The sequence below is a fragment of the Mesoplodon bidens genome (assembly GCF_964165515.1).
Source record: "Mesoplodon bidens genome assembly, chromosome: 19".
NCBI lineage: Eukaryota > Metazoa > Chordata > Mammalia > Artiodactyla > Ziphiidae > Mesoplodon > Mesoplodon bidens.
This window is the reverse complement of record NC_138179.1, coordinates 10258104-10284407: the sequence shown is the minus strand read 5'-3', so window position 1 is coordinate 10284407 and position 26304 is coordinate 10258104. Positions and strand designations below refer to the sequence as shown.

At 51.0% G+C, this 26304-nt stretch overlaps 1 protein-coding gene across 4 annotated transcripts; it reads left to right on the top strand.

Moving 5' to 3' along the window:
• Positions 1-2405: 2405 nt before the first annotated feature.
• LIG3 (DNA ligase 3) lies at positions 2406-26259 on the top strand. 4 transcript variants are annotated; one of them, XM_081218450.1, is made up of 21 exons: positions 2406-2503; positions 3382-3438; positions 5268-5818; positions 7820-7963; positions 10038-10235; positions 10903-11054; positions 11744-11910; positions 12008-12085; positions 12557-12725; positions 14287-14442; positions 16189-16320; positions 16702-16781; positions 17738-17825; positions 18725-18802; positions 19097-19220; positions 19828-19970; positions 20309-20383; positions 20831-20977; positions 21507-21714; positions 22120-22208; positions 23323-26259. In XM_081218450.1, exons 3-21 carry the CDS (start codon positions 5272-5274, stop codon positions 23554-23556), a joined length of 3009 nt encoding a protein of 1002 aa, XP_081074576.1. In that variant the 5' UTR covers positions 2406-2503; positions 3382-3438; positions 5268-5271; the 3' UTR covers positions 23557-26259. The 4 variants fall into 4 exon arrangements, with proteins under 4 accessions (XP_081074576.1, XP_081074575.1, XP_081074578.1 ...); XM_081218449.1 differs by lacking the exon at positions 2406-2503 and having other exon boundaries at positions 3183-3438; XM_081218451.1 differs by lacking the exons at positions 2406-2503; positions 23323-26259 and adding an exon at positions 22401-23303 and having other exon boundaries at positions 3239-3438.
• The last annotated feature ends 45 nt before the right edge of the window (positions 26260-26304 follow it).

Genomic DNA, 26304 nt, shown 5'->3' with positions numbered 1-26304 from the left:
GTTAGTTTGAGGTGTACAGCAAAGTGATTCAGTTATACATGAGCATATATCCTTTTTTTCATGTTCTTTTCCATTATAGGTTATTATGAGATATTGAATATAGTTCCCTGTGCTATACAGTAGGTCCTTCTTGCTTATCTATTTTATATATAGTAGTGTGTATATGTTAACCCCAAACTCCTAATTTATCCCTCCCCCCAGCACATCTCAATTTGGACTGGCCACATTTCAACAGCTCAATAGCCACATGTGGCTAAATGACAGCGACTGACAGCACAGGGCTGGGGAAAAAGACAGATGCAGTCAAGGGGACTTTCAAAACACCATAGTAAATGCAGTGACAGAGATTATGTTCAGGGTCACTCAACCGAGGGAGTTCGGATTTGAGCCTCCAGTGACCTCCCAACCCCAGACCTGTTCACGCTGCCGCACATCAAAGACTTTGCCCACTTCAAGCAGTGGCCTCACTGCTGGCCTCGACCAACCAAACTTAATATATCCAAAATAAAATTCATCCTCTTCCCTCAAATACCTCCTCCTGCTCTCTCATTTTCTATTTCAGCTGATGGCACCATTATCTATCTGTTCACTCAAGTCATCTTCATTACATCTTTAGACAAAAGATTACTTTCCCTAGAAGATAATTTAAAATCTAAATGCTGGGACTTCCCTGGTGGCGCAGTGTTTAAGAATCCGCCTGCCCGTGCAGGGGACACGGGTTCGAGCCCTGGTCTGGGAAGATCCCACATGCCCCAGAGCAACTAAGCCCATGTGCCACAACTACTGAGCCTGGGTACCTAAAGCCCGTGCTCTGCAACGAGAAGCCACCCGCTCGCCGCAACTAGAGAAAGCCCGCGCGCAGCAACAAAGACCCAAAGCAGCCAAAAATAAACAAATAAATAAATTTATAAAAGAAAATAAGCTTATAAAAAAATCTAAATGCTTATCCAAAAATGCACCTTCCTCTCCACCCCAACTCACCGAGCTTGCTCAGGCCACTTTCATCTCTCACATGGGTTGTCACAAGAACCTTTTTCTTACCCAGTTTTATTGAGATGTAATTGACATTCAGCACTGTGTAAGTTTAAGGTGTCCGGCATAATGGTTTGCCTTGTGCAGGAGAGCCGTGCTCATCTCTGTATGGGTCCATTTCAGTTAAAGTTTTGCCCAAGCCAGCACTGAAAACCTCTTAATTGGTTCCCTTACTATTTCATAAGGCCCTTCAAGGCTCTCCATCCCCTACATAACAAAGCCCATGATCTTTTTCACATAGCAAAGAATTCCCTCCAGGGTGTGACCTTTGCTCCTCTAACAATGCCCAGCTGTTTACCTTTCTTCCACCCTGAACAAGTTCTCTCACCTCCTCTGAGCCTGCAATTCTTTTGTACTTTGGTTGGTTGGTTGGTTGGTTGGTTGGTTGTTTTTTTTGGCCGGGCCCCAAGCTTGGGGGATCTTAATTCCCCCATCAGGGACTGAACCGGCCCCACCACTGAAAGCGCCCAGTCCTAACCACTGGATCGCCAGGTGTAAAAACAGCCATCCTAATCTCTCAAAAAGTTGACCTGAGGTTTAAAAGAAATATACTTTAAACAATACACAATCAAGGGTTTTCTGTACCCATTACTCCTTTATATATTTATCTAGTGCCCCTTTCCAATTAAATAACATTTATTGAATACTTACTATGTGCTAGGCACTTTGCGGGACACAAGACAATGGAAATACAGACAAGTAGATTGAATAACGCGACCTTTGCCTTCCCCAAGCTCATCACAATATAGTTTCTCAACCAGTACCTTTAATGACTAGATAATCTCTAAAGTTAAGAGCAAATGACGGGGGCACTTCCCTGGTGGCGCAGTGGTTAAGAATCCACCTGCCAATGCAGGGGACACGGGTTCAAGCTCTCGTCCGGGAAGATCCCACATGCCGGGGAGCAACTAAGCCTGTGCACCACAACTACTGAACCTGCGCTCTAGAGCCTGTGAGCCACACCTGAGCCCTTGTGCCACAACTACTGAAGCCCACGCGCCTAGAACCCATGCTCCGCAACGAGAGGCCACCTCAATGAGAAGCCCGAGCATGGCAACTAAGAGTAGCCCGCACTCACCGCAACTAGAGAACGCCCACGTGCAGCAACAACCCAACACGGCCAAAAATAATAAATTTAAAAAACAAAGAGCAAATCAGCGTGTCCCCGGCGTTCCTTCAGGCGCCGCCTCATCCCAGCATCTGGGCTTTCTCCTGATGGATAAACACCTCCGCCACGCCCCAATACAGAGTCCTAGGCTTCTCCCGGGGAACCTGACCACCGCCCACGTGGCAGGCGCGGGGCGGGGACTTCAGGCGCCGCTGGGGCCTGAACCTCTGCGCCTGCGCCTGCGCGCTGCGGCCAGCGCAAGGACCCGGATTTAAAGAGACAGGCGTTACAACCTTGGTGGCTGCGCGCGGCCTGTGGGTGCCTGGCCCTAGGCCTGAGGTGGAGCCGGAGCCGGGAACGCAGGTGAGGGACGGCGCGGCCGGGCCGAGCAGGGGGGAGAGAGGCAGCCCGGGTTCCGAGACTGGGGAGGCTGGGAGCCAGCCTCCTGACCTCCTCCTCCGCCCGCCCGCGGAGCCCCAGGGCACACCCTCCGTGACGTGGCGGCCCCCGGGGAGCCCCACCGGCCTGCGCCGAGGCAGGGTGCCCCCGGCTTCCGCGGGGCTGCTCTGGCCGGATCTGCCCACCCGCCGCGCTGAAGTCGATGGGCTTCGGGAGCCTTTCTCTTCCCGCCGCCTCCCCTTCAGCCCAGCCCCGGGCTGTGTCCTGGAGGCCCCTCCTGCCCGAATCGAGGGACTCGCTTCCCCGCCCCCTCCCGGTGTCCCCGCTATCCGCCCCGGGCAGTAGTAGCCCGTGCCCACTCCCGAAAGCGTCGCGGGGAGGCCCTCCGGGAAAAACGGTCGCTGGGCTTTCACTTCCCGGCCCGGCTGCGTTCAGGCCTCAGTGGTTTTCTTTTCGGCTCCCTTTGATGAAATGCTGAGCGGCGGCTCTGGGGGCTGTGAGCCAGGCGGGGTTCCTCACGCGGCTTTGTGCCTCGTGGCCCAGCGCCTCCTGGGCCCTGCGGAGGGTCGGGCGCTGCGAGGTCCTCTCTTGTCGGCTCCTGTGGTTCCGGTGGGGGGGGGGGACGGGAGTGGGAGGGCTTCGTTACTCGCCCTCCAAGGAAGGTGGTGATCCTTGTTCTGAGCGCCTCTTACGGGCCTAGCGTGCTTTCCCGTACCTCACCCCTGTGGTTCCTCAACTTCTCGGGGTTATAGAGACCTTTGTGAGTTTCCTGAAAATCATGACCGTCTCTCCCCCGCAAAATGTACAATGCTGAATGTGCACCTTTTTGTATACATTTTCAGGGAGTTCAGAGCCTCCCCCCCATGGACTTATTTTAATTTTCCCAGCCATCCCGTGAGGTAGGTATTATTTTCTCTGTCTTAAAAGTAAGAAAACAGACTCAGGGGAGTTAAAGGAAATTCTCAAAGATAACATAGTCCTTGAACTGTATGGTCACACTTGTGCTCCCGTCTCTGATTCCCGGTTACCTGCTGTCCTCTGCATCATGTTGCACTACAGTAAGTAAAGCCTGCCTTCCATTATCACCCGATAACAATTTCACTACAAAGGTGGGTGCAGGCTGAAAATAACATCCAGTCTGTTTAAAGTTGGAACTACGAGGATACTTCAGAAAATATGGGTGTGAGAAGGTGGGGGGGCTTCCCCTGTGGCGTAGTGGTTGAGCGTCCGCCTGCCGATGCAGGGGACACGGGTTCGTGCCCCGGTCCGGGAGGATCCCACATACCGCGGAGCGGCTGGGCCCGTGAGCCATGGCTGCTGAGCCTGCGCGTCCGGAGCCTGTGCTCCGCAACGGGAGAGGCCACAACAGTGAGAGGCCCGCGTATCGCAAAAAAAAAAAAAAAGAAGAAGGTGGGGGATGCCATGTGGATATGATACCTGTTTCCATTCGGGTTGATTGATCAGTTCCTTTGATTCTTGCTGTTCCAGCTACTTCAGCATTTCCCAATTCAAGCTGCTGAATTATAACGAGGCTAGTTTCACATAGGAAGCTTCAGCTTAAAGGATAACTGCTTCATTGATTTTGAGGGCTTTATTCTTAGAGTGACAACTCTTTGAGTTAGGTACTATTAATATCCACATTTTACAGTTAAGGAAATTGAGGAACTGAGAGGTTAAGTAACCTACCAAGGTCATACAGCCAATGAGCTAGGTAGGATTTGAAACCAGGCAGTCTGGTTTTAGGCTCCATTTAATTGCCTCTCAAAATAGGGCTTCTGATTAAATCGCACATCTATATAGTGGCTTAATTATTTTCTGAAGACGGCATATATATTATATTTCACATTAAAAACTTTATGAACATAATGTAGTGGGTTTGGTTTGGTTTGGTTTGGTTTGCTGCACCACACAACTTTTGGGATCTCAGTTCCTCAACCAGGGTTTGAACCTTGGGCACTGCAGTGAAAGCGCAGAGTCCTAACCACTAGACCACCAGGGAACTCCCAGTGTAATTTTTCTTGATGATTAAAAAGAAACTTTAGGATCTTTTTTTTTTTTTTTTTTTTTTTTTTTTTTTGCGGTACGCGGGCCTCTCACTGTTGTGGCCTCTCCCGTTGCGGAGCACAGGCTCCGGACGCGCAGGCTCAGCGGCCATGGCTCACGGGCCCAGCCGCTCCGCGGCATGTGGGATCCTCCCGGACCGGGGCACGAACCCGTGTCCCCTGCATCGGCAGGCGCACTCCCAACCACTGCGCCGCCAGGGAAGCCCCTAGGATCTTATTATTCTTAAGGCTCACCATCCATTTTAAGGATTAGGGGCTGCTGGTGGCCTGAGAGAAGGTTTTATGTTATTTGGAATCTCTTGATTGTGATTTACTAGAAACACATGTATACATTAGGTAATTGAACATCCTTTTGCAAACTGAATTTTCCTGTATTGGAACTCTGCATCCTGTAGGCAATAAATCTTTCATACCTGGTCTTCCCTGGTGGTCCAGTGGTTAAGACTCTGAGCTTCCACTTCAGGGGGCGCAGGTCCGATCCTGGATGGGGGAACTAAGATCCCATGTGCTGTGCTGCACAGCCGGAAAAAAAAAAAAAACTTTCCTACTTTGGGAAGTGTTTGATTGGCCAGCATGGATTGTGTTAGGATGTCTGCCTTTGAGGAAATTAGAAGCCTACCTCCTCGTTTATAACTCACTTTTCTGCTTCTCACCCTTTCATGCAGCTGTATGACTTTGGCTTTTAAGACCCTCTTACCACCAACTCTCCGCGCGCTCAGCCAGAAAGAACTGTGCCTATTCCGAGAACAACATCACTGGCCTGACGTAAGACAGTTCAGCCGGTGGTCAGAAACAGTTGTTCGTGGACACCACCTCCTCCAGAGAAGAAAGCCTGTTGTGTCATTCCAGGAAAGCAATCTAAGACCACGTGCCACCTGCCTAGTTTTCTTGCCAGGGTCGCATGTGGGACTCTGCAGTGGCCCCTGTGAGATGGCAGAGCAACGGTTCTGTGTGGACTATGCCAAGCGGGGCACAGCTGGCTGCAAAAAATGCAAGGAAAAGATTGTAAAGGGCGTGTGCCGAATCGGCAAGGTGGTGCCCAATCCCTTTTCAGAGTCAGGGGGCGATATGAAAGAGTGGTACCACATTAAATGCATGTTTGAGAAACTGGAGCGGGCCCGGGCCACCACAAAAAAAATTGAGGACCTCACAGAGCTGGAAGGCTGGGAAGAGCTGGAAGATAATGAGAAAGAACAGATAAGCCAGCACATTGCAGGTGGGATGGAGAATACTGCTTTGTCAACTTACTGGTGCTGAGAAGAAAAGGGATGAGAGTAGGGCCCAGTTTCTTTCTTCCTGTTTGTCTTTCTGTCTTTGTTTTAAGTTTTGGTTCAGAAATAACTTCAGACTCACAGAAGAGTTGCAAGAATAAAAGTAATACAAAGGATGCTCATATTCACTTTTTTTTTTTTTTTTTTTTTTGCCACACCACGTGGCTTGTGGGATCTTAGTTCCCCAACCACAGATTGAACCCGGGTCCTCAGCAATGAGAGCGCAGAATCCTAACCACTGGACCGCTGGGGAATTCCCTCAGATTTACCCATCGTTAACATTTTGCTCTCTTTGCTTTATCATTTGTGTTCACGCGTGCGCGCTCGCGCACTCTCTCTTACTCTCCTTCCACACACACAGTTTTTTTTTCCTGAACCATTTGAGCATACATTATGGCTCTTTGCCTTTAAATACTTCAATGTGTATATCTTAAGAATAAGGATATCTTGACCATAATACACCTATCAACCAGTAAATTTATCATGATACAATACTTTAATCCACCATCTGTATTCTAGTTTTGTCAGTTGATCAGATAATTTACAGCTGTTCTCTCCCTTCAGTATGGAATCCTAATCTAAGATCGGGTGTTTCATTTAGTTGTCATTTCTGGCCTCCTTTAATCTGGAACATTGCCATGGTCTTTCTTTTTCTTTTATGACATTGACATTTTTGAAGAATAGAGTACCTACCACTACACCCTTTTATCCATCAATTTATTATCTGTATGAACTCACAGATTACTACTTTTTCCTGGTGGCTTATAATTGTACTGTATTAATTTGGTGCTAAATTGTCCCATATTTGGCCAGTTGGGAGCCCCTCTGAGCTAGTTTCTGTCCTCAATGCCCAAATCACATTTTTAAAAATGTTTTAAAGTACTTCCTTATTCTCTGGCATAACAGTATGCTTGCTCTTAGGCTTACCTTGTATGTATCCTATCTTATCCCTGGAATCAGCCATTTCTCTGGAGTCCTTATTCCTGTTAGTGGGGAAATGGCATAAGAGACCAGAATCTAGATGTTCCATGTCCTGGGTGCCATGAGGTGTCCTTGCTTTTAAGCCCTTTCAGCAGACAGAACTAGAAAATACATGTTCGTATGTACGCAAAAACATATATACATACACAGATACATATACATGTGCACATACGTGCATATTCACATGTATGCATATTTTAGAAATCTTATACTTACAAATCCAGTTTGTACTTTCTGACCTTCAGTGTCTTCATCTATAAAGTAATATTCATATCTTCAATTACGTTTAGTTCTGGTCACTGTAGGAGTACTCTAAAATGGGCATCTATCTTTGTTCTTTGAGAGGCAAAGAGATTTCTGGGAGAGAAAACTACTCGTACACTTTTTCCTCAAGCTCCCCTCCTGCCCTGCCTGGCCTTAGCCATTGGCCTCAGCCTTTGTTATTTCTTGACCCATCTCATTCAGAGGAAGAAGAACATGAGGTAGAAGTAGACTGTCAGATAGCTCAAATAACTCAGCAGCTGGAGGTTTTCTCCTCCTTAGACCAAATCAACATGCTCTGTTTATCCATCTTCATTTTGCTTTCTTGGTTATCTATAAACTGGGGCTAATTCCATAAGCTGAGGTTGCCACATTTTATCTGTTGAGACATGATTTCTGATTTCCTCCAAATAATCTGGAGATTATTATATGTGGGATAAGGGGTGGAGAGTGTTGATGAAAATTTAAGTTACTAATGAAAATAAAGAGTAACTGAGTCTTTTGTCCCCAGGACACCCTCTCCCTAATAACCTATTACTCACTACCTCCACTCAAGAAGACCGGCCAGCCAGTAGTCAGCACTGGGTTAATTCCATGGTAGTAACTTACCTAGCCAGGCTGTAAGAGCAGTTGATAGATTCTTTAGAAGCTTTCTCAGGGATCTTTCACTGAAGGATATTTTCCCTTCTTTTGGGGTCCTACAGATCTGTCTTCCAAGGCAGCAAACACACCAAAGAAGAAAGCTGTTGTCCAGGCTAAGTTGACAGCCACTGGCCAGGTGACATCTCCAGTGAAAGGTGCCTCATTTGTCACCAATACCAATCCCCGGAAATTTTCTGGCTTTTCAGGTAAGATAGGTCAGGGTTACCTGAGCTGTTACAGTCCTCCTTTTAATTTGGTATCCTATTTGGGACTCTGGTTAAGAGTGAACATTCTGTGCTATCTAGCCTCCTTAATACGGTGACCCTTGAACACATGGGCATTAGAGGCTCCAAACCCTCTGCACAGTTGAAAATTTATCCCATGTTTCTCCATATCCATTGTTCTCCCATACCCTCAGTTTGCATCCATGGATTCAATCAACTGCAGATTGTATAGTACTTATTTGCTATTGAAAAAAATCTGTGTGTAAGTGGACCCAGGCAGTTCAAACCTGTGTTGGTGAAGGGTCAACTGTAATTTGCTTCCATCTGAGCAGAGAGGTAATGGCTAATTCTCATTGCCCCACTTGTATAGCATTTCTTTGTATATTTTAATCTCTGTTGCAGCAAAAAGATGTTTGTTTTGTCAAGACTTTTTCCCCTCGAAGTAGTTTACCTGGATCAGACATAACCTGCCCTTTACTTCCTTGTTTTTTGATAATGGAAGAATCTTGAGAAATTGCATGCCTAAACTTGCCCAAACTGGAGATGAAAGTAGAGAAGAAGGGAGATGTCCTGCATGGCCTTGTGTAGCAGATAGCGTTGGGCTGGGGGCTTTTACATGCATGGTTTCATTTGTTCTTCGTTAAACTTTGGGAAGTACTTGTATTAGGCCCATTTTATCAATGAGAAAGCCAATGCTCCGCATCATTATGGAGTTAGTATTTACACTGAAGTCTGTTTAACTCCAGCACCTGTGGTCTTTTACCCTACAACCTGTTACTTCTTTTATATGGAGACATTCTTGTGACCGCCTCAGCTAAAGAAAATAAAGTCATAACACAGGGGCTCAGAAGTTGTTTGAGGAGGTTGCTTCTCTAGTGAGTGAAAGAAGCCCGGACTTGAGGTCAGAAGACCTGGGTCCTGGTCTGAGCCTCTGTGGCATCATCTGTGAAGTGGGAATGGCAGCACCTGCCTTGTTGATCCCACAGTGTCTCACAAGGAATAAAGGAGATAAAGTTGCAAAAACAGTGTCCGACTCTCTGGGATTTTTTATTATTTTAAAACTCCAAGGTTTGCTTGGTTTTTGTCTAGCCGTAGGCCAAAGATAGAAATATGGAAGAGTCCAGGTGACAGTAAGGGCAGTGTGTTTCTGGAAGGGCCCTGGTTCTAGGGAGCAAATTTGGGAGAAACGGGGTGTTCTAGTTCTTACAAGCTGCTGAACAGTGACATTTTGGAGATCTTGTCCCCTAAAATCCTCTTTAGACTCCGGGTTAGAGATGAGGATAGATTTATAATTTACAGAGCCCAGGCAAGAAGACACATATCAGCAGACAGCTTGCTAATGGCTTTGCTGCAAGCTTGCAGAATGAAATTTACTTTGTAAATGGTCACAAGGAGGTAAAAGAGGATCAACTCGAAAGAGTTGTACAGTTATTTGGGGTGTCTGGAGGAAAGACCTACTTGTTGCCTCTTTTTTGTTTTTACAGTAAGGAAGAAAAGAAAGCAGTGTGGGGGTGGGTGGGAGTGGCAAGGAGCTGGGAACGTCTTCTCTCCTCTGGCCTTGGTCTCCTCATCAATAAGAAGAGATTGAACTAGATAATTTTTAAGGCTTCTTCCAGTTCCGACAATCTGCGGTAGCAGTGGTTTCAGATTGACTAACGAGTTCCCTGATTTCTTCCCCCTTCCTGATCCCAACTTTTCTGGGTTCAGCTTTGCAAGTGCTCTGAGATCGTCCTGACCACTCTTGGCATGAAAACGGCCCTTATTCTTCTGTGAAGCAGTCATATAAAGGGATGCACGTCAGCGGGTCTTCTGCCTCAGTGTGAGGCCGTCGTTTCTTTACTATTAACAGCTGTGAGATCTGGGGAGATCACTTGACCTCTGTTTTCTTACCCTTAAAATGGGTATAATATCTACTCCCAAAGGGCTCGTTTTGGGGGGTTAAGTGAAGCTGCATACTTATAGAGCACCGGCAGAGTGTCTATTAGTTTCCCTTTCTTCCTTCTCAGCAAGGCAAGATGAATCATCTATGCTGTCTCTCTTTTTCTCTTCCCAACAGCGAAGCCCAACAACTCTGGGGAAGCCCACTCAAGCCCTACCCCTAAGACAAGTCTGTCCTCAAGCAAATGTGACCCTAAGCACAAGGATTGTCTGCTACGCGAGTTTCGGAAGTTGTGTGCCATGGTGGCTGAAAATCCTAGCTACAACACGAAGACCCAGATCATCCAGGACTTCCTTCAGAAAGGCTCAGCAGGAGGTGGGGCCTCGAGCATCCTGGATGGGCTTCTCCTCTAAAGAGCTCAGAGTCATGGCCGCTTCATGGACATGTGAACAGTACAGTTGCACGGGGCCTCACGCTTGGTTTAATGCTCTGCTATTGCCATCTTGAAATTCCTAACACTTTTGAACAAAGAGCCCACATTTTCATTTTGTACTGGGCCCCACGAAGTGTGTAGCCAGTGCTGCTCAAAACATGTTGACATCTTTCTTCCTCCCTTACTCTGGCCCCCGGGAGGCCAGAAGAACCTATCCCATTTGAACAAGAGGAAAATTCACTATCCTGCATGTTTGATTAGGTTTTTGTGAACCACTTGCACAGCTTGGGAATAGAATCTTCCAACTGTGTTTCTTTCATTCATCTAACAAATGATCATTGAGCATCTGTAACGTGCTCATCACTGGGGACACTACAGTGAAAGTCATGGCTCTGCCATGCGGGAGTTCATCCAGGGGCTAGAAGGGAGGCACACCACCAGCCACCCAACGCCACGGCCTTTGCTGCCGTAGTGAAATGCACACCCTACCCTGTGGTCCCGTCACGGCAAGGGCAGCAATGTAGACATCTCTTTTGGTTCCTTGAGGTTATGTATTTATTTGTTTATCTCCATTTCTCAAGAAGGGTTTCTTTCTTCTGTCTCCTCCAGATGGTTTCCACGGTGACGTGTACCTAACAGTGAAGCTGCTGCTGCCGGGTGTTATTAAGAGTGTTTACAACTTGAATGATAAGCAGATTGTGAAGCTTTTCAGCCGCATTTTTAACTGCAACTCAGATGATATGGCACGAGACCTAGAGCAGGTCAGAGGAAGGGGAGGGTAGGTGGATTCCAGGTGGGGTTCTGCCTAGCCAAGCACCTGTACCCTCTTTTTTCTGGCAGAGCACATACTGTTTTAGGAATCTGAAACACACTTGAGCAAGCTTTCATTATGAGAGGAGCTGAATGGGAGGCTACAGGTGTTAGTTTCACAAGGTTCTGAGGACTGAACTTATATCACTGCTGCACCCGAGAGGCCTAGACCTCGAGGGGCTGGATCTGAGACTTCCCACTATCTCTCCAGGGGTCTTATTCTAGACCCTGGCTTTTTCTGGCTTTTTTTCCCCTATAACTTGGGCTTACCATTCAGTTTTGGTTTGTTCATGACTCCAGCCTTGGCACAGTGGAAAGTTTCTATCCAAACATCCCCATTATCTGATGACCATATCTGTCTCTTAGTTCAGATTCTAACAGGCCTCAAATTGGCTTGGCCCTGGATTAGTTCTTGCATCACTTCTCAGCTAAGGCAGGTGGCCAGATCCTGTGGAGGATGGTGGTACCTTTTCCATGAGCTGTGGGTGGGACAGATTCTTAAGAAGTGAGGTCAATATGTGTGAGTTGGGGATGGGAGCGGTGATTGAACTCTCTGATTCACCCTTTAGTCCTGGGGACTCAGGGGTTACACTTGGCCACTCTGGGGTTGCTTCAGTGGCATTTTGGTTTTTGGAGACAGGGTGACGTGTCAGAGACAATCAGAGTCTTCTTTGAGCAGAGCAAGTCTTTCCCCCCAGCTGCCAAGAGCCTTCTTACCATCCAGGAGGTCGATGAATTCCTCCTGCGGCTCTCCAGGCTCACCAAGGAGGACGAGCAGCAGCAGGCCCTGCAGGGCATCGCCTCCAGGTGGGGATGGGCCTGGGGGGAAGGAATCCCTAGGGAAGGAAGGTTTGGGAGTGCAGAGCTTTTCAGAGACCAAGTTGAATGTGCCTCCTCCCTCTAGGTGTACAGCCAATGACCTTCAGTGCATCATCAGGTTGATCAAACATGATCTGAAGATGAACTCAGGTGCGAAACACGTGTAAGTACCGGGTGCTCTGATGGTTGAAGCTGCCCACTTTCTTTGTTGTCGCCGGTGTCAGGACTTCGGAGCCCGGATTTGGTTTTGAATCCTGATTCTCCCTTCTCCCTTCCTGCGGGACCCATCACTTGACCTAGCTCAGCCTCCATTTTCTCATACATTAAATGGAGATAACAGTACCTTTTCACAGGGTTATTACAATCAAACATATGGAATATGTTCAATAAGTATGGTATGAGTTGCTTGCCCATTCCAGCCCCCTCTTTGCTGGAGCAGCATCCATGTAGCACAGTATCTCAAAAGAGCTGAGTTTCCCAAGAGCTTTTTCTCCTGTGAAAGTCTTTAGGCAATAGAACATAGCCCCTTCCCCATATATTGGGAGCCCTCCTCTCTCTGAGGACAGACTGCTATCCAAAGCCTTAAGGTCAAAGGCAGTGGTTTTTGTTTCCTTGCTCCTGTTGGCCTTGGCAGGTTAGATGCCCTAGACCCCAATGCCTACGAAGCCTTCAAAGCCTCGCGCAACCTGCACGATGTGGTGGAGCGGGTCCTCCGCAACGAGCAGGAGGTGAAGAAGGAGCCAGGCCGGAAACGAGCTCTGAGTGTCCAGGCCTCACTGATGACCCCGGTGCAGCCCATGCTGGTAAGGACGCTGCTCTGGCCCTGCTTTCTACTCCTATCCACAGTTGCTATCCTTCCCCGTGAGATCTGATAGGGTACGATGTTGACGGCCTGTGCATGTTGGCTGGAGGAGTTTGGGGAAGGAAGAGTAGAGATGCAGAGGTGGTTTCTCATGGAGGAGTAAAGGCAGAGGGGGAGACGGAGTGACCTGGTGGAAAGGCCCGAGATCTAGGCCCGGCTCGGCCATCAGCAAGCTGTATAGAATCTTAGGTGAGTTCCTTAGCCTCTCTTGGTCCTTAGTTTTCTTATGGGAATGAAGTCTGAAGCGTCTACCTAGAGCGGTTCACCTGTCATCTTTCCTGAAGTCAGGTGGATGTATGAAGTAACTCCTGTTTCTGTCACCTGCCCCAGAGTAGCTCTGAGAGTTGGTGACAGAGCCAGGCTTCCTAGGACAGGGTGACTTGGGTCTCCTTTTTTTCTGGAAAGAGAGGAAGCTTAAGGAATGAAGACCAGCTCTTCTTGGGCCTCTGCTCATTTCATGAGAAATGAGATTTCCTTTCCGGCGTGGGTTTTCTTGTGCAACAGGACTGTCCACATCTGCTGCCATGCCTGCTGTGAGAGCCTTTGCATTGTTTCAGTGGGGTGCGCTGCTTTGTATGAAACGGTCTTGTGTGTTTTACTGAAGTCTTGGTCTAGGGTTCTGTGTTTGGGACAGGGAAGTATTCTGTGGGACAGCCAGCACCAAAATAGTGAAATCTCAACTTGAGGGACCGGCCCCCTCCATTAGTGGCCTTTCTGACTTTTATAAGAATTCTATCTGGAGTCTCTTCTACAGCCTGTCATTTGAAGAGTGGCATGGGTTATACAGCTTACTGGTTAACCGCCCAGGCTTTGGAGTTGGGCCTAGATTCACATCTCATTTCTGCCCTTTACTAGCTATGTAACCGAAAATGGGCATTTAACCTCTGTGAACTTCAGCTTTCTCATTCCTAAAGCGAAAGCAACAATATTTATGGCATAAGATACAGCATTGAGGATGAAATGAAATTTTGTGTATGATCTGACACGTAGAAATACCTCCAAGATGATAGTCATTGCTGTTTGAGTCAGGACAGCACAGTTATGTGAATAAGCACTCCTGTGTCCTGTCCTGTCCTAGGGATTCCTGATCACTGCCATCCTGCCAGCCTCACTGTCACCTGCACGCTTTAATCTTACCTCTGCGTACCCCCTGTGCTGAGATAACTGTGTGTTCAGTAATAAGCCAGAGGCCCTGCAAGACCCTAAATTATCACTGAGAAAAAAATCAAATGCTCTTTCAGTGGAATTGTATTTGCTCTACAATGAATTGCATTCATATATTCCTCAAAATGCAAGCTCCTGTGTCAATTTCGGTGGCGCTTTTATTGTTGGAATACGACACTGCCCAGCCTTTCCCATTCCCATCACCTCTTCCGCAGCCTGCCCTGGGGTTATGCTCTGGCTGTTGGCCCCTGGGACCTGGGCTCCGGGCTGTCCTTGCTGAGCAGCCCCTCTTGGAAGAGCACCTGTAAGTCTCCAGGCTTTTCTTTCCCTACCTCAAGGCCGAGGCCTGCAAGTCCATCGAGTACGCGATGAAGAAGTGTCCGAATGGCATGTTCTCTGAGATCAAGTATGATGGGGAGCGAGTCCAGGTGCATAAGAACGGGGACCACTTCAGCTACTTCAGCCGCAGTCTCAAGCCAGTCTTGCCGCACAAGGTACAGGTCCCTTCCTTTCCGCTGGGACTCTTTCACTTCCTGCCTCTAAGAATCTCAAAGCCAGTGTTCCATAGCCATTCCAGCTCTGGTGTAAAATAGGGTCTACTTTGTATTTGTTGAATGAAAGAATGAACTCATGTATTCAGTTTTGGAGTCTTCCAGTAATGAGGGGCTGCTCAGTAGGGACAGCCAAAGAGCGCAGACAGGGGTCAGTCAGCACGGAGCCTGGGGGCAGTGATGCCAGCTGTGATGCCGCGATAGCGAGCTCAGCTGGTGAGCCACGTGCAGTGCTTGTCTTCTGCGTTTCCGGGTCCTGTGTGCTCCCCCCTAGCTAAGTCATGGCTCAGGTACAAAGGGCCAATGGGCTGTCATTCATTAATTTGCTCAGCAAATATTTATCAAGTGTTTAGTATATTCTGGTTGCTGTTTAGGTAGTGGGCATCCAGCATTAAAAAAAAAAAATAAAGGTGGAAGTTCTGCCCCTCCAGAAGCTTACATTCAGATGTAAACACAATCCCACAAGGATTTCTGGGAGCCCAGAATCCTGCCCTCAATCAGAGGGCATTGAGAACCTCGCCCCTCAGCCCTTCTTAGCTCCCGGGGCCTCTGGGAGCTTTTGGGGGTGTCCAGGGGAAAGCAGCGGAACATCTGGCTCCAGTAGCTGGAGGGTAGGTAGACCTCTTGTTCTTGTTCTTGTTCCCCCTTCTATCTTGGCTCAGACTCCACTTCTCAGAGCCCCGGGAGAGGGGACGTGGTATGGGGCTCGCATCCTTACCTCAGCCTCCCCTGCCTGCTAGAGCACTGGGCAATCAGACCGTTAGGTTTGAGTGTTCTGGAGAGCTGAGCACGACCTCCCCGTGAGCATTGGTGTGGGCTCACTTGCTCCGTAGGGAGGGCTCACAGTCAAACTGTGAGCTGGTTCTGGGGACACCTCCTGCTCCTTAGGAAGGCATTTGAGCACAGCTTTCCAGACCGGGGGCCGTTTCCCTGCTCTCCCTTACCAAAGTTCCATTCATCCCTCTCTCCCCTTTGCTTTGGTTCCTGAAGGGCTGGGTCCCGGATGGAAGCGGAGTGGGATGGATGTGCAGGCCTTTCCTGTACCCCCTCCAAGCTTCTGAGGCAGTGATGGCCTAAGTGCCCTGCCCAGGGGAGGATGGGACCACAGTAATGCTCTCTGGACTGCCTTCGTGGCCTTACTCGGCAGGGGCCACCATGGGTTACAGTGGGACCTCTTCCTGTAGGACTGTAAACACTAAGGCTCTGCCTTTCACAGGAAAAAAATCCAATTCCAAACACCCTTTTCTTCCTCATTCTGAAGATGGCTATGGGTTCAGAGCTCCCACTCAGAGAAGAAGCTCCTCACGTTTCCTTGCTCCTCCTAAGGGGATTCATTTCTTCCTTCCATCTTTTTTCCAACTGGTCTGTTCTCCTGCACAAATCTCTGCCTGCCCACCTTCCCTCCCTCCATTCCGTGTTTGTCTGCCCCCCCTCCTCCCGTTCATTTTCACTCTCAGTTTCTTCCTTTTTCCTGCAAATTCTCCTCTGCAGCCAATAGAAAATGACCCCAACATGGGCTGACCTCTTCCTGGGTCTGGGCAGAGGTCCCGAAACATAGCTGATTCTTCTTGTCTAGGTGGCTGCCGAGGCCTAGGTCTGTTCTGCACATTAGCTTGGCTTACACGTGTTGGTGTTCTGTGTTCCTTCTGGGGCCTGACTCCCTCCCCTGAGTGACCCTTCTGCCTCCAGGTGGCCCACTTTAAGGACTACATCCCCCAGGCTTTCCCTGGGGGCCACAGCATGATCTTGGACTCTGAGGTGCTCCTGATCGACAACAAGAAAGGCAAACCACTGCCCTTTGGGACTCTGGGAGTGCACAAGGTACTGGCTCAGGACCAGATGTGCAAGAGTGAGTGTGTGCACGTGTGTGCGCTGTCAGTCTGAATGGAGAGGAATGTATCACTTACTTAGGGTCAAGCTTATCTTCATCTCTGAACTGGTTCTGAATTTAGCCCTGAGTTTAAATGTGTTTTTGTGTTTTGCATAAAACAAGAGCTCGTAGTGGCAACTACCTTACAATTGGGTCAGTCTCTACTCGGGACCATCTGTCAAGTGCCCTTATGGCCCAGGGACTTCACAGCACAAATAGGCCTTTTGTATCAGATGCTTCAGAGGGTCTCTGGAAGTGGACTGGTACTCCCCATTTTTCATGCCCTCTTACTCTTGTCCCTTATGTACCTACGACCTCATTTTCCCTTACAGAAAGCTGCCTTCCAGGATGCTAATGTCTGCCTGTTTGTTTTTGATTGTATCTACTTCAATGATGTCAGCTTGATGGATAGGTGAGGAATCTATTTTTGATTCCTGGGTGGGGAGGTGAGGGCTTCAGATTGGATAGGAGGGAGGAGAAGTGGCTGGAGCTGGTGCCTCTGTGCCCAGGAGCTGCAGCGGGAGGGAGCTGAGAGCCAGCACAGTTGCCACACAGCTCCCCATTCAGTGTTACGAAGAGCCGATGTGTTGACTAGGTCTCGGCTCTGAATGCTTAAGTCACAGAGGAAACTCAGCCACCCGCAGCAAAATGGATTGTTGACGAGATACAGACTATGAGCACAGTAGGGTTTCAGTTTATCTTCAACAGCACCTACGGGTACATGAGGCAGATAGTTTTCAGCTCAGAGGTTTTGTTTTCGGAAGAGGCCGACAACAGGAAGCTTGTGATTGTCGGTGTTCTGTGGCTGGGGCCTTCTTAGGGATAACTAGCAGTCTTGACTTAGCTGCATCCAGTTCTTGAGCCTGAGAAACCGTTTTGGCCTCTTCCTCCCTTAGAGAGGCATCCCAGCCCCCACCCTCCACACCAGCCTTGAGTGTGGAAGGGGAAGGAGACAGAAGGGAGAAAGAACTGCGGGGGTAGGAGTTGGGGTTTGGGCTTCAGGTCCTGAGGCCTGTCAGCCTGCTCCAAGCACCAGCCCACCTGGGGCCTGGGGTGAAGCCGGGTGCAGAAAATGAGAGTCGGGGTTATTTTTCAAATGGGACCAGGATTTATACAGTCTGTTTGGGCTGATGAGGTAGAGACAGGAACTACACCAATGAAGCGGCTCTGTGCCATGGCTTGTAACTGTCTGTCTTTGGTCCCAGTGGAGCCCTTGTCACCCTGGGCAGGCAGAACTGTTAGACATGAGGGCCCTAAGCCATGGCAAACCCTGAAGCCGAAGTTCATGGTTGTGCCCCCTCCCTCCTCGGAACTCCTCAAGGGGGTGGGAGGATCCTGGCCTGACCTCGGTTCTCCTGTCCCCCTCAGGCCTCTTTGTGAACGGCGGAAGTTTCTTCACGATAACATGGTTGAAATTCCCAACCGGATCATGTTCTCAGAAATGAAGCAAGTCGCAGTGAGTGAATCCCACCCTAGGCAGTGTCCTAGTGGTTTGAAAGCAGGGCAGAGAGCCCCTTGGGTCAGATGTGACTGGGAGAATGAGTCTTAATTATTTTCTTATGAGGGAAGCTGATGTGTATACAGGCAGACCTTGGAGATATTGTGGGTTTGGTTCTAGACAATAAAGCAATATCACAATAAAATAAGTCATGAATTTTTTGGTTTCCCAGTGCATAGAAAAGTTATGTTAATACTATAGTCTCTTAAGTGTGTAATAGCATTATGTCTAAAAAAACAATGTGCATACCTTAATTAAAAATACTAAAAAATGGGGCTTCCCTGGTGGCGCAGTGGTTGAGAGTCCGCCTGCCGATGCAGGGGACACAGGTTCGTGCCCCGGTCTCGGAGGATCCCACATGCCGCGGAGCGGCTGGGCCCGTGAGCCATGGCCGCTGGGCCTGCGCGTCCGGAGCCTGTGCTCCGCAACGGGAGAGGCCACAACAGTGAGAGGCCCGCGTACCGCAAAAAAAAAAAAAAAAACAAAAACTAAAAAATGCTCACCATCATCTGACAACACAGGGTTGCCACAACCTTCAGTTTGTAAAAAACACAGTATCTGCAGAGCGCAACAAAGCCAAGCACAGGAAGACGAGGTCTGCCTGTGTTCGTCCAGCAGTCTCCGCCTGGGAGGGCAGGGCACGAAGCGCCCTTCCCAGGCGGGCTCCCAGTGCCTCTGAGCCGAAGCCGCTCTCCGGTTGGCCGCTGCTCTGCTAGCGGTTTTGTCCCTTCTATTCCAGCCGGGGTGTGTCCAGCAGGCGCTTTGCTAGTGTGTGAAAAGAAACTCCCCTCTTCCTCACTCCCGGAGCCCTTCTCCGTTCTCGTACCAACCTCAGCGTCTCTCCTGTCATCCCTCAGAAAGCTTCCGACTTGGCTGACATGATCAACCGGGTGCTCCAAGAGGGCTTGGAAGGGCTGGTGCTGAAGGACGTGAAGGTAAGACGGTCACCTCCTTCGCTTTCTCCTGCGAAGCCCTCCCCTGAGCCTTTCCAGCCCTGGCCAGGAGGTGGCGGTGGTGGTCTGAGGTGTTTGGGGGTGAGTGCGGTGGGGGGGGCGTCTTTCCAGAGTTCTGGGTCCTAGAGGACGGGTTTGTATGTGTCTCCCGTAGTGCCTGGAGCAGAGTGGGCTGGGCACTGTGACAGATGCAGTGTGTCGTGTGAAGAGGTAGAAAGCCCACCCTCATACAGAGTGTCCATTCTAGTTTGTGGTCTCTCTCTTGCTTCCCCTCAGGGTACATATGAGCCTGGAAAGCGTCATTGGCTGAAAGTGAAGAAGGACTATTTGAACGAGGGGGCCATGGCTGACACAGCTGACCTGGTGGTGCTTGGGGCCTTCTATGGGCAAGGGAGCAAAGGTCAGGGTGGCCTCTGGCCCCTGGGATGGTACTTCTTTGAAAGGTACCACTCAAGGAATAGGCAGGCCTTTTTCCTGGCTTGGTCTGCTAGCGTGGCCAGTCACGACGTCCAGAGCTCTGGGATTAGGGGCCCCAACCTCACCCATGCTACGTCAGGCAGGGACATTGAGAGCTGCGGACCTGGTAAGGGAGAGATCAGGCAAGAGTACCCTGTGCTAGCCTGGTGCAGAGAAGCTCACCACCAACTGTTTCTTCAGGGACTGGCAGCTTTCTCCTCAGGGAAAATCCCCATTTCCTGACTATAGAGAGGAAGCTGGGTCTGAGGAGCTAGTACTGGTAGGCGTCTTTCTGTGTGCCAGGCTCTCTTCAATTCCTCTTACTCCACCAGAGCCCAGCGTCAGGTGTGATTATCCCTAATTCACTGAAGAGCAAACTGAGACTCAAAAAGGTTAAACTTACACAGCTAGTGAGGGGTAGATCCAGGAGGTGATCTCTGGCATCTGATGCCAAGGCCTGGGCCCTTTCCTCCAGCAGGCTGCCCCTCACAGGGCACGAGCGGGTGGCAGAGATGCCCCCCCCCGGTTTATTTAGCCCCTCCTCCCCCCAGGTGGCATGATGTCCATCTTCCTCATGGGCTGCTATGACCCGAGCAGCCAGAAGTGGTGCACAGTCACCAAGTGCGCAGGAGGCCACGACGACGCGACGCTCGCCCGCCTACAGAAGGAACTGGACATGGTGAAGATCAGCAAGGTGAGGAGGGGACCTGGGGGCCCTGGCCTCTAGACTGGCAGTCATTCCTGACACAGGCAGTGTTATGGGGGCTGCAGGTATCGTTTATCTGTTTCCACAGAAAAGAGAGCTGCTGCTTGGCCATAGGAGCAGTATTAGGCCCTCAAGTTCTCTGAGTACCTACCTTGTGGAAACTGGCCTGCATGCCCTCCAGGCCACACCCTCTCTGGGCAGGGAGGATCCCAAGGGGTGAGGGTCAGCCTTTTGTGATAAGTCACCTGTTCTCGCAAGCCCGTGACCAAGAAGGGGTTTAAGTCTCATTTTGGCAACAGCCCAGGACTGCATCTTTTCTCCTCTAGGATCCCAGCAAGATACCCAGCTGGCTGAAAATCAATAAGATCTACTATCCTGACTTCATCGTTCCAGACCCAAAGGTATTAGCCCAGGGCCTGGGGTCCTCCAGCCCAAAAACTGAGCTTGTACATTCTCTAGTGCCACAGAGACGTCACCTCGGCCTCACTGACAGTGCACCCAGGGTGGGGCTCTGGACCGTTTAGCCAAGTGACAGGCACAGGGATGACCAGTCAACACTGAGGAGGCATCCTCAGTAGAGAAAGGGACTGCCCATCCTCTAGGCACAGGGGGTCTGCTCTAGAAGTGACCTGGGCCAACCCTGTCCTGCACTGACAGAGAAACTGAGGCCCAGAGAAGAAACGAGACTTCCCTAAGGTCACACAGCATCAGCAGCAACAGTGGGACTTGAATTCATCTCCTTCCTGTTAGCCACTGCTTTTTTGATTTTAACTTGTTCTGTATTGCTTTTAGCTGGTTGGGAGGTGTTTTCTACTTAACCAGGGAGTGACCTGACTTACTCCTGACAGAAAGCTGCAGTGTGGGAGATCACAGGGGCTGAATTCTCAAAATCTGAGGCTCACACAGCCGATGGGATCTCCATCCGTTTCCCTCGCTGCACCCGAATCCGTGATGATAAGGACTGGAAGTCTGCCACTGACCTCCCCCAACTCAAGGTGCCATCTCCTGGGCTGCGTGTGTGTCCTGTACCCCACTGTCCCAGCCTTGGAACCGAGGGCCCCTGGCCTCCCGCGTCCTCTGTCTTCTCCTTTCCCCGCTGCACTGAGATGCGCAAGGAGGGCAGTTACCAGAAAGGGAGCCCAAGCCGTGGCAGGGCCAGGAGCAGCAGCACTGGGCCCCCACCCACATCTCCCGGAAGAGAGCCCTACACTCACCGGGCCCCCGTGGGCAGCCCTGGGTCCTGGTGAGGGGGAGCTCCTGTCTCACGGCTTCCTGTGGGGGACCTGGCCCCAGGCTGCAGTCTCTACGTTGCGGAAAAGAACTGGGGAACAGAACAGTGATCTGTGCTGATTACTCCAGAAACAGGGCCAGAGCTAGAAAAGTACCAAGGAAGCCAGCCACTTTTCCCTGTTATGTGTCTCTTTCCCCTCATTGTTCCTCAGTCGCCTAAAACGTACCACACAGACTGCCTGAGACCAGTGGCTGGGAAGGGAGTGATACACCAACATTCTCCCCCCTCCTCAGGAACTGTACCAGCTCTCCAAGGAGCGGGCGGCTTTCGCCATAGTGGCCGCAGATGAGGGGAGCTCCACTACAGGGGGCAGCAGCGGAGAGAACGAGGGCACCTCGGGGCCAGCTGTGTCTCACGAGGCCCCGAGAACCTCCCCCAAGCAGCCCTCCGCCAGTGCCAAGAAGGCAGGAGGGAAGCTGAGTAGCTCCAACAGCAAAGGCGGTAAGGAGAAGGGTCGGGGCTGGGGTGATGAAAAATGGACACGAGGGCAGAGACCAAGGACAAGGACCCAGTCTCACACTCCAGCCCTGAGGTCATGGATTCTCTGTCCACTGCAGCTGATGTTGGCTGCATTCTTGGCTGTGTGTCCACCCATGGGCCAGAAGCTGTTCTGCTGGGCATCCTCCTGCTCTGTAAATCTGAATAACAGGACCCCGGGAGAGCCCCTTGGAGCCGGGGATAAGCCACCTCTGAGCTAAAGGCTCAGCGTACAGCCCTTAGCTCCTGTCTCACCCACCCTCACAGCAGAGGAAGGGCCCAGCCCTTCTCTGTACTCCCCTGACTTCAGGGACCATTATCCGCTCCCCTGCCCTCTTTTTAGTTCTCATCCTGAGCTCTCTCCTGCAGGCAACAAGCTGGCTACAAAGCCTTCCCCTGTGAAAGTGGGAGAGAAGCGGAAGGCTCCTGATGAGACCCCATGCCAAGCAAAAGTGAGGGTAAGAAGAGCAGTGCCCTCTGGGGGGTGGGAGGGCCTCGTGTGCCCAACTCTCTGCACTTGGACTCTGAGAGACGAGCGAAGGTGTTATCAGGACTAACTGCCAACCCCCTGCCCTCCTGCAGCTGCTCCTGGCCGCGAGCTGGGCTGGCAGTGCTGCGGCTCCACCCTGTGCCCTCTTGTTGCCTTGCAGAGGCGGCCGGCCAGCGAGCAGAGAGGAAGGAGCGCTGTGCCAGCAGGCAGGCGATAGAGCAGCCAGCCCAGCCAAGGGGCTGCAGGGACCCAGCCGGCTGCCGGCCCCAAGTCACAATTGACATTAAAGGGGAGAAAGCCCAGTCTGGGTGTGGGAGTGCAGCAGTGTGAGTTTGTGAACAGGGCCAGCCAGCGAGGAGCGGGAGAGGGCACTGGCTTGGTGACCGTCTTTTTCCCTCTCGTACTCCCTTGTTAGTCTTTGGTTTGACAGCAGCTATTGCGCGCCTACTGAGGCCAATGACTCGGTTCAGCCCTGGGGGAGCTGATGCCCCAAAGGGCAGATAAAGAACTCGACATCTGGTCACTACACGGTGATTGTGCTACCCCAGCCCAGGAGTCAGCACAGAGGTCTGGGAACTTGGGCCCTGAACCCAGTCCCCAGAGCACCTATATGACCTTTCCGTCTTTTCCCTGCCTGAAGCCTGGAATCCGCGTGCAGTCACGAGCCGGGCTCCTGGCCCCTTGGCCAGCTAGTGCACACACAGTGGACCGCTCGATCGAGCAGCATCGCTGCCTCTGAGCGCCCCTGGCCCTGCCCACCAGCCCCTGGATGGTTCTGGGAGACACATGCTTTCCAAGTCCCCAGTGTAGGGACCCGTCTCCTCTCCCTTCTCTTCCTCTAGGCAAGGATGGAAGGGCATGTAGGTCCTGTGTAATCGAGTGGCTGGAGGATCGGGGTTTTGATGCCTTTACCTTTCCTCCGGTAAACTCTTTCCCCTCGTGTCCTGACCGCTAGGCTCCCCGTCTCAGGCTTTTGTTCTAACCTCCCTCCTCGCTGGTCTCCGCTCCCTGGGCGGAGAGCCATCTGCCCCAGCACAGTCCAGCCCTGCTCCGGGCCTGCCCTGACCACAGTGCATTTGCAGGTGCTGCTGGACATCTTCACCGGGGTGCGGCTCTACCTGCCGCCCTCCACGCCAGACTTCAGCCGTCTCCGACGCTACTTTGTGGCATTCGATGGGGACCTGGCGCAGGAATTTGACGTGGCCTCAGCCACACACGTGCTGGGTAGCAGGGACAAGAACCCTGAGGCCCAGCAGGTCTCCCCGGAGTGGATCTGGGCCTGCATCCGGAAACGGAGACTGGTAGCTCCCTGCTAGGACTGCTGCCTGCCCTCGCCCTCTGGCTGTGCTCTCCCCACTGCACTACTCCTGGACAGGGCAGGCAGGCACGGGACAGAACCTGGGGGAACGGGCTTTCTTCTCCAAGCTGTGCGTCTTCCAGAACCCACCAACCACGCATGGTCTCTTCCAGACTGGAGTTAGTTGCTGTGGGTACCACCTGTGAAGCCAGTTTCTCCTGCCAGTTTACATAGGTCTTTCAGATCTGGGTGCTGGTTTTGACCTCTTTTTTTTTCTTCTTTAAAAAGAAGCTTTTAAAAGAAACAAAAACAAAAAAGCCAGGAACTATCTTGGAGTTATGTATGCCCTTCCCCCCACACCCCCTATAATTCTAGTGATTAAGGAGTGACGGGAAGGCCGGCTGTTGAAGCTCTGTCCACAGAGCCCGTCCTGGCGGCAGTCTTTTCTCCCTTACCTGCCCCTTCTACTTCCAGGCCCATTTTAAAGTTGTATTTAAAAGAAAGACTGTCCCCAGAAATGCTTATATTTGGCAAAACTTGTATTCAGCCTGGCCGCCAGGAATGAAGTCTCACTTGAAAGAAAACAAAATGGGTTTTATGTCTTTGTGCTCTCCTCTTACAGCGTGTGGGCCCCGATGTGAAGGGAGGGAACCCTGATGAGGTAGGAGGGAAAGGGAGGCTGTTCGGGCTACTCCTCGGGGGATAAAGGGCTCCAGGAGGATCTGCCTCCCCCAAATCTGGAAACAAGACTGCTCTTTAAAGACCCACCTGAGGACCAATCTACACAGCCTGCTTACAAAGAATGGCTCCTGCACGCCTGAGGCTGATCTATTTGAATAAAAGGAAAACAATTTAGCATGGACGAGTGCAGTTCAATAGAACTTTTTATGGCATTGGACGCACCCTGTAAATCTCCACTGGCCAACATGAACCAGCTATACTCTGAGCATGTGAAATGTGCTAACAAAGCTGAGGAAGTGAACTTTTCATTTTCGTTCCAAGTAGTCAACGTGAGGCTAGTGCTAGTGACTACCACCTTGGGCAGTGCAGGTGTAGACAGACAGAGTTTCAATCAAGCCCTGAAACTTAACCTCCCTAACCCTCCAGGAATGGGGACAGGAACTGCACCTAAATTACAGGGTTGCTGTGAAGAGTAAGTGACCTCAGGAGGCCTTAGGTAAAGCACTTAGCACAGAGCCTGGCACGTAGTGATCTGGAGTTGGGAAGATCAGCACTGGTGTGCATGTCCAGACCCTTCCCAGGAGACTGGGGCCTGGCCCCTGACCTCAGAACCCTGTCAGACCACCTCCACAGCTTCGCACCTGTGCGGTGCAGCCCACTCTGGTCTGAGTGCAGGCTCGTCACGTCACCACCTGGTTTTGAACTGACTTCCAACTGGTTCTGCTGACTTCTGAGGGTCCATTCCGTTTTTTCTTATCAACAGATTGGCAGAGGCTCGTTTGTCCAGGCCCTGTGAGTGAGGTTAATGTGACTCAGTCTCTGGAGCGTACCCGAGCATGAGTCTGAGTCTGGGCCACCGCCTTGCCCGGCCCTCCTCCAGTGCGCTCCGCCGAGGCCACACTCTGCTGGGAGGCCAACTCCAACCTGATTGACCGGGGTTTCCAGCTGCTGCTGAAAATGTGTTGGGAGGGAGGGGGAGGTGCCCTGACTCTAGGCCAGGACGTTTGGTGTTTCTGAACAGGCACCATTCCGTCTGGCTTCACTGCTGAGAAGACGACACACTGTTCATTCTGTCCCCTGTGGAGACAAAAGCTGCTCCTCTGAGCACTGACCTACATAAATTCTCATCCCCGTCTCCAGCCTCCTCAGGCCAAGCAACTGGACAGAGCAGCAGAACAGGGCTCTCCCCTCAGGATTTTGCCAACGGACACAGACGCTGCCCTTTTGCCTGGCTGGTCTCTCACTCGGGGTGCGCCTGCACAGCAGAGGTGGGTGTCTCAGTCATGAGCTCAGCCCCTCCCTGCCTCGCTGGGTGTGTTGTCTTCGGTTCACCGTACAAGGTGTTTATTTCCTTCCAGTCTTTCTGACACAATTTTTCTTTGCTGCTGAGATTAGATGTGATTTTGTATCCATGTATTTCCACAGGCTGTAAACAACATCATGGAGACCTCCCCAGCAGAGTGCTGGAGGCCTGCCCTCCTTTGAGCCTTTGTTGACTTGCTGCTGGTTGGCAGCAGACAGGAGGTCATCCAGGGTGCTGAACAGGTCAGCTGCCCAGAACAATGAGAACAAAGTGCTGCGGCTCAGCCTCGAGCCTTTATGCCCTTTTGCAGAGATTTCTTCTTCTCTCAGTCACAGGGCAGATCCGCACTAATCCAGCTCTCCCAAAGTCTGCCTACTCAGGGGTCCCCTCCCCTGGGCACCTGGTCAGGCAGGCATACAGACCTGCACAGACAGGGCACTCTGCCCTCGAGGCTGGGCCAACCTCTGAGCCACGCTCCAGCCACCACAGCTGTATCTACAAGCTACTGTCCATCTCCCAGGGTCACCTGAAGAGTTAACTAGGCACCCTGGCTGTCGTCAGATTCCTTTCTACCCACATCCTTAAGGTCTGCCTCTACCAAATCAGTGTCCCATGTCTGAACTCACTTGATGCTTTTTCCTATTTGGACTTAGGATTGGTCCTTTTTCCTACCCAGGTCCCATCCTCTTCTAGGCTCTTCCATGACCAAGGCCACATGGCCCAAGCATCTCCAAAAATAATGCAGTCTCTCAAGAGCATGCCTGTGTGCCTGGGATTAGCCTG